The sequence below is a fragment of the Labrus mixtus genome, chromosome 18 (assembly GCF_963584025.1).
Source record: "Labrus mixtus chromosome 18, fLabMix1.1, whole genome shotgun sequence".
NCBI classification, from domain to species: Eukaryota; Metazoa; Chordata; class Actinopteri; order Labriformes; family Labridae; genus Labrus; species Labrus mixtus.
Window position 1 is genome coordinate 23,036,147 of NC_083629.1, and position 10,666 is coordinate 23,046,812.

Below are 10,666 nucleotides of genomic sequence, written 5' to 3' on the forward strand. Positions count from 1 at the left end.
ATCAATCTCTGCACACCTGAATGTGTGAGGAGGGTGGCACTAATTAAGAGCATTTGATTTTACATTATCCTATTACCAGGAAGTTTCAAACAAAAGGAGCGGTGCTTCAATAACAACCCACAAATGACTAGTTTTGGTCTCAAATAGTAACAGATTCAGTGGCATGTTGTGTAAAGTAGGGTGCTTAAAACTGCCAGGGATGAGAGTACATTCCCCACCATAACTAAATATGTGTACACTTGTGTAACAGTGAGGCACTATGGGTAAAAGCATCCACCTAATAGCAGAGGTTGTAAGGTGAAATGGTGAGACGGGTGTAATTATACTAAGAGTTTCAGACATAGAGACAAGAATTAGGTTGAAAAATATGAATTAACTGTACTTTACCCAGAATGCGAGCTACCCAAAAGAAGTTGAAGGTGGATATTAAGAGTCTGCAGGGTGCAGTGTATTAAACAAAGTCTGCAGGGTGCAGTGTATTAAACAAAGTCTGCAGGGTGCAGTGTATTAAACAAAGTCTGCAGGGGGATTGAGATGAGAGTCAAAAACTGACTCATCAGTGACTCATAGGTCATGTTTGCCAACTGAGAGATGACACAACAAAATCTGGAGTTCGCTGAAAAATTTGCATTTTTAAAATGTTTCACTTCTGATCTCTTCTTTTCAGAGAGGATAAATGGTGGGTGACAAGAGAAAGAAAACGGTCAAATGATGGATCACTTGAAAAATGAATTCTCTGCACTGGACTGGAATTTCTGCAAAACCTTCTTATTATGAGTATGTTATTATGAGCATTATTACAGAAACTGTTAACTAAAAGCAAGACCGCACCAACTGCATTTTTTTGTGTTTCAAAAAGTCTGATGCTCCACTATCTCGTGAAACAGTCGCTTGAAATTAGTAAAAAGACATTTTAAAAATGCTTTTATCTCCACACTGTTTCTAAAGTGGAACAAATACTAGAGTACCTGTGGAGAACCCTTACAAAAGAAAACATAAAAAAAAGTAATGCAAGACTCCAAATAGCTGCAGAAACGTACCTGTGCCTCACTCAGCCCGAGCTCCAGCATCTCCATGGACTTGCGGATCATGTGGGACTTCTCCTCCACCAGCACGCCCTCCTCGTCCTGCTTCAGGCATCGCAGCGTGCCTAGCAGGCCCTCCAGGATGGAGTGGTGCTCCTGTTTCAGGGCCTCCAGCCCCTGGATCACCTGTTTGGTCCTGGAGATGATCTCATCCTGGGACAGCTTCTCCCCAGGGTCCTCCTCCTCCTTCACGCACACCATGGTGGACATGTCCTCACGCATTCTGCAGATTTGACGACAGAAAGGAAGGTTAACTTTAAAAATGAAGTGTTAATCCAGTTTTAGGTTGCTCTACTTTTTAACCAACTTCTATTAAAACTCCTGTGAGGAGTTTTTAGCCTGTTAGACACAGTCTATGACCCACAAAAGAAAACATCAGCATAAAGATCGAATAATGCCGCTTACCATTTAGCTGGCTAGGTTGCATTTTCCAGGGCAAAGATTTGCGCATTAGATTTTTTAAATAAAGCAAGCCGAGATTTTTATTCCAAAAAACCCACACTACTAGTACATGTTCTGGAGACACCAGCAAAGAGATTAGAGGTACCATTTTGTTCACAGGGGTCACCAAAAGATTCTGAAATAATATTAATCACATTAATCTGACAAGGGCTGCCTCATAGAACAAACAAGATGCTCCTCCGAGAAAATCATAAGGGGAGATTATGTCCTTGAGCCTAATAAAAACAGACAAACTTAAAGCAGTTTCGCGTCATCAGAAGACCCCAAACTCATTGACATTTGTATATGCGTGTGTTGTGACTGAATGGTTGCCACAGTCCTTGATGGCACCTTTGGCAACTATGATTGTTACCATTAATGCCAACAAAGAATCTTGAACTTGAGGTTGAATAAGACTAGTTAACGTATGTCGCTATGAAAGGTTTGGAGACACACACAGCAGAAAGAGGGAAAGCCTCTTCAGGGAGTAAGAGATAGGTGTTTAACTAAAAAAAAAAAACAGTGCAACATATTGATTATTGTACAAAGACATAATTAATGGGCAAACACAAACCCTTCTCTTTTCATTCAAATTGTATCCTCCTCTGGTGTAATGGCCATCTCAAAGCCCTTTACAGCCCTGTAAGGGATTCATCCCACTTTAAAATCAATACACGCCTCAGAATGAGAAACAACGTTGTCTTTAAGAAAAGGTTAGAGCCATGTGTTAGTTAGCAAACTGGTCAGAGGTCTAAATGTCTCAGTCTAAGAGATGTGATGAGACAAGTTCATGCCTCCCTTTTCAAATACACACAAGGTGGCTTTGGGTTAAGCGGTGACTGAACCACCTGCTTGAAAAAGCTCAGTGCTGAGTGAGAGCAGCAGAAAAGATAACAGAGGTTAAATCTATCGTGGTGGGTTTAAAATGCTGTTTGAAGTGCACTAAAAAGAACTGAGGAGTCGTCACTTAAGGTGCTTTAAGAAAAAGGAAAAAACTGGTGCTTTGGTGCGGCTGTGATGAAAAGCATGAACCACACCGCAGCAGACGTTAAAGCTGCAGGCTGCTGACAGCTTAAATCCAGATCCAAGGCTTGTGGGCTCCTTGTGGTTTACAGATACAGACAGATATGAGGTGGGGATGGTGAGAAAGGAAAACTTTGAAAGAAAGTATAAGAAAACTTAAAGTTAAAAATTGTCTTCCTTTATGTCTTTCCGGGTAGATATTTAGTGCGATAACACCTGCAGTTATAGCGGATGATTTCTTTGTTTAGCAGAAAAATGTTTAGTTCTTCTGACACCAGCACCATTATTTGATTTTTGGTGGTTGTGCCATGCATGAGGTTGTTTCAGCTTGTAGTTTAGTCTCCATCAAGCTTGCATCAAAAACTGGCTACAAAACTACAATATACATGCTGGAAATGACCCCCAAAAAAGTGCCGATGATATTCAATTACAGCAGCTTATAATAAAAATTCAAAAAGATTTGAAGTCTTTTTAAAGCTTTGGTACTTTTAATTAAAAAAGATCGTCACAGCGTCAATAACGGAGATTGTGTCATTTTAAAATACGTGGTATCAAAAAGCATCAAAGTAACGAGTATTTTAGCAACCTGAGGCCATGTTAAGTTTTACTCCAAACCATGTCCACAGTCACGACTCGTAAAGATTTCATTTGGTACTCTCCACACAGCTTCCCCAAGCTAGCATGGTGGTGACTGTAATCTAATGCAGGAAATAAACTCACAGTTGAAAAGTACCTCATTCAACCCCACTTCAAAAATTCTGGACAAGCCTTTCAAATCAGCCTTGGACTTGTTTTAATCCGACCAAAAATCTACTTAATTGCAACACAACCTGAGACAAAGTTCAAGTCAGGTATAATTTTGCAATTTTTTTGAACTTTGACTACAAATCCTCCACTGCAGTTACAAAATACTGCACGGCAAAATAAGACGACCTATTAATTTCCATGTTTCATATCTCCAGTAATAATCAGCTTCTTAGTGCTGCCGTAATACCGCCATAGCACATAATCAGATCTTGCATCAGCCTCGTTATTTAAGGAGGAAGGGATGGTAAAAAATGGATGCTATTATCACTCATATATTAGCCAAACAGTGGTTAATAGTATCTGCTCCTCTGACATTGACCCACAACACACTCCCTATGCACTTTCCACCCACTCTGTCCTGACTTTCTTTGCTCTGTATTCATTACACGCATACACAAACTTAAGAGGATTATGACTGAGCGCTTCAGCAGCAGTTGTAGCGAGCTGCCTAATAAATCTCTGCAAGCAGCAAACTGAAACTGCAAACACAAGCTCTGATGAATAATCACAGAAACACTGACTGAAGTAAGGCAGGCACTCTTGGGTGTGACAGACTTATCCTTAATGTTGCAATGCCACAATGAGTTCAGACAGTTAGCCAACCTCTGTAAAAAAAAAAAAAAAAAAAAAACTGCAATGGTGCCAGCCAGGTAAGGACAGCAGACTTGTCCTGAATTGCCTCAAATTTCACATCGTAATTGTAAGTGTGGAGAAAAATAAAAGATAGCCGGGAGCGGAAGAGGCAGAGAAAGGAAGAACTATAGCCCTGATCACTCCATGTGACACGGCAACCAAGCCTGCAGCCTATCAGCTGACAGCAGAGCAGGAAACTGCCGCTGTGTGCAAGAGCAGATGGAAAACAGCAGCTCCAGGTGAGCAGAGCTTTGCAGCTGCAGCATGAGGGGATTTTCAGTAACATATATATAGATTTGAATTTCTATCTGGTCATCCCATCATTCATGGGAACCACTAAAGGGTTGAACAGGCTCAAGTTCTCAATTTCAGCTGAAAAGAGGACTCCTGGGTGAATTTTTTGTTTGCTTATTGCAGTAATAGCTATGAGTTTAAATCAAGCAGCTAGCAGTCTAACACTTTCATTTTTTATTTACATGAAGCAGGTAACCAGCCGTCATTTGAAGTTTTTAATTATGTTTCCTAGAGCAGATGGGCTACTCTGTAGTAATAACCCGCAGCTGTGGCCAGCGATCAGTTAATTAGGAGAAAGCACATCATGTTAGTTAACTGTAGTGTTTCCTTCATATTCATGCAGATGCCAGTCCCTCGCTGTAATAAATAAGCTGGGGGAAAAAACACACTTACACAACACCTCACTATGAGTAGAAACATATGCTAACGGATGTAAATGTAGAAAAAAATAAATGCAAAAACATCTGAACATATTGCCAGGGATTCCTCAGCATCAATCAAAGATCAGTGCTTTATAGAACAAATCACAGAGTGAGGTTGAATTTCAACTGTTGCACCAAAAACTGCAAAGAGAGAAAACAGACAAGTATCACTGCAGGCTGTGTAACACAGAAGTGAAAGTGACAGCACGAGCCTTTCTTCCTTAGCTGATCCAACCACAACATTCTAATTCTGGCTTCAGATGAGTCTCAGAACACAAAGCACCACAGGGAAAGGCAGAGAGAAGAACTTCTGATGTTAACTTTTGAAATGGTAAATAGCTGGTTTGAAGTTGCTGAGGGCCCGGGGGACTCTGCATCTCTTCATATAAGCAGGTTAAGGCAATGATATAAGGCTGATTGGGAGGCTGAGGAGTATGGGGGTGGGGTATGTACTGAATGAGGATGGAGCCAGCAGCAGGAACAATCTTAGTCAGCGATGTGTGGGCTGATAGTCACCAGATGATAAGAGCTGTGATTCATTTCCACATTTGAGCAGAATGAAAAGTCTATGAGACACAGGGAGCCTCTATGCGTGTCCTCGCTCTCTTTCCACCATTAAAATGAAAGTACAGCTGTTCTACCTGGGGGCTGTCAATGAAAATATTCTGGTATTAATAGTTTTAAGAACTGGTTAGGGTGATTAACAACTCAAACTACTTCTACAATACCTTAAAACAACACAGAGAGTGGAAAACCTATGCCACCACCACTGTAGCGACAAGCTTAAAATTATTTATAGAAAGTCAAATGCAGAAAACACAACAGCTATGAACACTAGGCAACAAAGATTACATCAAAATTCAGAACTAAAACACGAGACTCTTTCACATTGATACCTTAAATAGGAATCACAGATTCACCTGCAGTCCTTGACAGGTTGATGGCATATTAAAAAAAACTAAGATTAGAGCTTGTCAGGGCACTGGTTTAAAAGGGTTTGGGAGAGCAGGCACCCTATGTACAGAGACTTCAGTCCTCATCACACCAGTGACAGGTACAACTCCCGATCCTGACAGTATTTGGTAGATGTCACCCCCCCCTTCTCTCTCACTCTCTCCCAACATATCCTGTCTCCCTCAGGCTGTCCTGTCCAAATTCAAATTTAGAGCGTTGTCACTAGCTTTGTCTGAATTTTAACTTGCTGAGCAATTTGTGATCCTTACTGGTTTTGAAAATGAGAATTACACATATTCAGTAACCCCTCTCAATACCAGACAGATGATCTCGGACAAACATCGCTATACTGACAAAGGTCCCGGCACGATTTTATCCTTTGAATTGGGTCCAACCCTAACCAAGAACTTGTGTAGTCTGAGCCAAGCTTAATACGTTTTTTTATTATAATGACTTAAATTATGACACAAGCTGCATGTGAAAAATACCTGATTAGAGCAGTGGAAGTAAACTACAAAACAATGACCTACTGTAAAGCTGTTATAAAACTTTGGCAACATTTAGAAAACTTGCAGAGTCAGGTGATAATAAGTAAAGTTATACACTCACTATTTATATCAAAAAACAACTATAGCCACTTATAATAATAATAATCAAAGTTGTTAATCATGTGCTGTTCCTGTTGCCCTTTAAGTGATAGTTCATGTCTTTAAGGATGTGATTTCACTATTCATGCAAAGCAACAGTCTTACAAACAATCAAGCCGTTTATATTAAAGTACAATAACGGCATTAACTTCAGAGACCAAGGAAATGGTTAAGAAATCAGGCAGTCAGGAGACATGATGCTGCATTGCTGAAAGACAGGAAATGACAACTATGATTGGTATTAATAATGGATTTGGTCTGGTGTATATGGCGTTTAGTTTGAACTCAATCTAAATAGTCTTTACACAGGATGAACATATCTGTCATTTTGTGTAGATTAATTACCTTCAGCAAGGCGGTGTTAAACTGTGAGTCGTCTCCTAAAATAAGTAACCAGCTACTTCTGGTAAGCGCTCACATGAGAGGAGCACGATGGAGTTTTTCATTCCTACGAGCGAGCCTTGGGCGAGAGATGAAATGTATCATTTGAATCACTGAAGTACTTTAAGATGCAATGATCTACAGAGACAGTAGTAGGCATCGCTCTTTGCTGCAGCACCCCGAAGGCTGAAAGATATCAAGAGAATATAATGGATGTGTTTCTTACACAGGGACCGACTTTGATATAGAACTTGTTCCAAACTCTCCACAGATTGATTTTGGGATTTATGACTGTGTTGCAAAAACTTGGCAAAAAATAACTCTGTGTTTGTGTAAATCCCTCATGATTCCCTTATTAGGCAAAACAGTATTTCTGCAAAATCATTCTGCATAGAAGTACATTTCACAATTACACTAGAGTTATTATGTGATTCAGGACATCATACATCCCATTCTTTGATGTTCTCATGTATGTTTTGGGACACTACATGATCCTTAGACAGATACAGGTCGGACATTTAGCAATGCGACCTTGTCTGAGCAATCAAATCAGAACTCTATGCGACTATTACATCATGATAGATCGACATTTGTTTTCATTTTGACCTTGAGCTGACAGACTTGGATTTACAGTTTACCTTGACACAGGGATCTTTCCATGAAGCCTACAATGTCTCATCCCACCTCTCTTGGCTACGACTGTGCATCCACACAAGCTTCAATACAAAATTAGCAACCATTTCTAAACCAAAAAAAAGCCATAATTTAAATTTGACTTTCTTTCTCCTCCTCGTCATTATCATCCACCTCCCAATTCTCTGATTGCAACTTGTAGGTGCTGACTTCACTGGCCTCCAATCTAACTACTTTATGACAGCATGTGGCATGTGACAGCTTTGTTATTGTTTTTGTTGCCATATCTAAGAAAGAACATCAGCCAACAGGAAAAGAATCCAGCAGATATTTGAAGTAGGCACTTAGGATTTGCTTTGTGTTTCTTTGAAAACTACAAAAATATGAGAAATCAGTACATTAGTATAGGGTACTGGTAATTACAAATCAGTATTATTCATATTTGTCGAGCATTAAAAATGAAGTATGAGCAAGGGAGAAGCTCAAATGTTTATCCGAAAAGCACTTATCTGGAGGTACATTGTATTAAACTACAAAAGGGAGTGGCAGGTTTAAAAAGCGTTATATTGTTGTTGGGTGCTGCTCTGAATGCAATATGTATATTTATGCAATATAATACATGCAGTATTACAACAAAATCTGCTGCAATAACAGGTAGTTATCATTTCCTCACAGTCAAGCAGAGATCCTTTGGGAGCTAAGCCAACAACAAGCTCTCCCAAGGGGGGGGGGGGGGGGCAGAGGGGTGTAAACCTGCAGGTTGCCATGAGTCCTCCTTTGGATGCATTAATAAACATTAAAGACTGCAGGCAGCAGGGCAAGGAAAACATTTCAGGAGCAGTACTTGTATGTGTATATTCCTGAGATTTCTATCATTCAGTCGAGACGTAAAGGTTGTTTATGTTTTTACGGAATCTCAAATATTCATATACACCTCACAGTCTTGTTTTTTTTTTTCCAGATCCCAGCTGTGCGTATTCACACTGAGATCCACTGTGTCTCTGAAGCCGACGCCTCAACACAGGCAGCTTTCTTCCACAGCTCCTGATCCTGCTCTGAATATCAATGAATGGTCATCAGACACAGCTAACTAATCACATGACAAAATTCAACATCATGGTTTAGGGGGTGCTGCTGCAGCGGCCAACAACAAGTGCATCTTTTTCCACCAGCTGACAGACATGTGTATAGCCGTGTCCCGGCTGCTTTGTCCGAGCTATGTCGCTTGCAAAATGGATTAACCTGAAGAACCAGTTATCCAACACTTCCCCTGTCACTGAGAGTGGTAACTACCAGCTAGCCCTCTCAAAGACAGTTAATGTCACTGTAGTAAGTGGAGAAACAGCAAAACCTCCTTTGACTGGTTTATAAATTATTTCAAATATTTTTTATATTTTTTTTTCAAATATTTTTTCTCATCTCTGAAAAAAATGAAATCTACCAGGATTGCTAGAAAGATTAGTGCTGACTTGTCGAAATTCTTGTTTTGATTTCTGGCCCTTGTTGAATTTTTTTCCAGTTTGTTGTCTGTTTACATTTGCCTGATGTTTTCTTTTGGAAAAGTTTGATTTTTATTTATTTATTTTTTATATATAACCCCCCCTAGTCTTGATTTATGTTTGAATTAACTTGTCCCTGTGTATTTTGCTGTTCTATGTTCATCCTCTTTAAGAGTGTGTATAAACATTCTTTGCATATGTTAAATTTGTCAATAAAGACGGTTAAAAAAAAAAAAAAATGACAGTTAATGTGCTCATGGCGGCGTCTAATTCCTGAAAACCTAACATAAACACACAACACTATTCAAATGAGAAACCGTTTTGTAACATTCATTTCTAAATTACACAACACTATTAATTCAAGTTATTAATATCTGACTTAATGACAGTTGAGGAAACGTTAAAAAAAATGTAAAGGCGTTAATTAGCTAATAACACAAATCCAGGAAATAGACGGGGCCCGTTCTTACCGTTCTATAGGACATCCGTTGCCGATGTAGCGGGACGATATCGCTGGTTTTCTCGCCTCTTCGCCCTTTAAATTGAGACTTCTACAAGTGGATAGTGTTTTTTCTCCTTTTCCCGACACCGTGGGCAATACAATTAAAAAGTAAAAACAGAATTTCCACACTGTCTCCGGGGTTGCGTTTATGATTTGCCGACCGGGCTTCACTGCATCAAACCGCCGTTAATGATGACCAGCTAGCTTACATAGCTACACATAGCTACTAGCAGCCCAACTGTCAGAAACACCGAGTTTAGTCGGAGCCCATGCGGGAAAAAGACGGCTCTCCTTCGGTTCCATGGCAGGAACAGGTCCGTGAAAACTAACTTGATAGTGGCTTCATGGGTCTGAATAAAAAAGTTGACTGGTCGCACATGAAGATGACAGCTCGGCTGGTCCGCTGACTGACTGACTGCGCGGTGCGTGAAAATGGCGTTACCCGGTGGCCACGCCCCCTCCTCTCTCTCTCTCTCCCTCTCTCTCTCTCTCTCTCTCTTCCTCGGTAATGATGTCATCGCTGCCCGGATTAAAGGGGAAACTGTGGTGCAAATTGAGCAGCCAGATTTACTCAATGACAGAGGTGGAGGAAGTAGACATGTGCTTCAGTAAAAGTAATAATACCACAAAATCTTACAAAGTAAAAGTGTGTAGGTTCAATCATGATGCTGCACTTTATGACAAATAAAGCATTAAAGCTAAATAAAATAGAATAATAGAATAGAATAGAATTACTTTATTGATCCCAGACTGGGAAATTGTGGCGTTACAGCAGCAGGTTGTCCAAACACACAATATTAACAAATCTAAACACAATATAATATTAAATACAAAGTAAATAAGCACTAAAAATATCAAAACTAAGAATGAGAATATATACAACCAGGATTTAACTAAGCATTACTAGTCTAAAATATGAAAGATTAAATGTGCATGTGCAAAAACAGAGTTGTAAATGGACAGTATTGACATAAGTTAAAGTGCATGAGTGTAGACATGTTATCAGCAGAGACTATTCAATATAACGGCGAGTAGACAGACAAATGAAGTGAACTTGAGTGCAGGGATAATTTGTAAATTTAAACATGTGCAGAACAGATTACAGTAAGGTGAGACAGATATTATCATGATGGAGGTGAGCTGTTGTACAGAGTTTTTGAAGCTGGAAGTGTGAAATATTTTTACACAGGAATTAATTTTATACTTGTTTTTTTTTTAAATTAGTTGTTAATACATTTGAGACTTTGTTTGAATAATATTTGAATTAATAAAAGAAAAATGAGAAAGGGGAAGGGATATTTACATTTTACTTCTACCTACTCCTTTTTCGGACACTTACTTTTGT

The 10,666-nt window shown here is 39.5% G+C and overlaps 1 protein-coding gene across 5 annotated transcripts in view; it reads right to left on the reverse strand.

The window, feature by feature from the left end:
- The window catches only part of klc1a (kinesin light chain 1a), a 49,516-nt gene extending 39,750 nt beyond the window's left edge, over positions 1-9,766 (reverse strand). For 3 of the 5 annotated variants that reach the window (XM_061062861.1, XM_061062862.1, XM_061062860.1), the window contains exons 1-2: positions 9,290-9,766; positions 1,041-1,308 (exon numbers count right to left, since the gene is read on the reverse strand). In XM_061062861.1, the coding sequence (XP_060918844.1) occupies positions 1,041-1,307 (267 nt within the window). In that variant the 5' untranslated portion in view covers position 1,308; positions 9,290-9,766. The remainder of the gene's footprint in view (positions 1-1,040; positions 1,309-9,289) is intronic. The other 2 variants (XM_061062863.1, XM_061062864.1) reach the window with 2 other exon arrangements.
- Between the last annotated feature and the right edge of the window lie 900 nt (positions 9,767-10,666).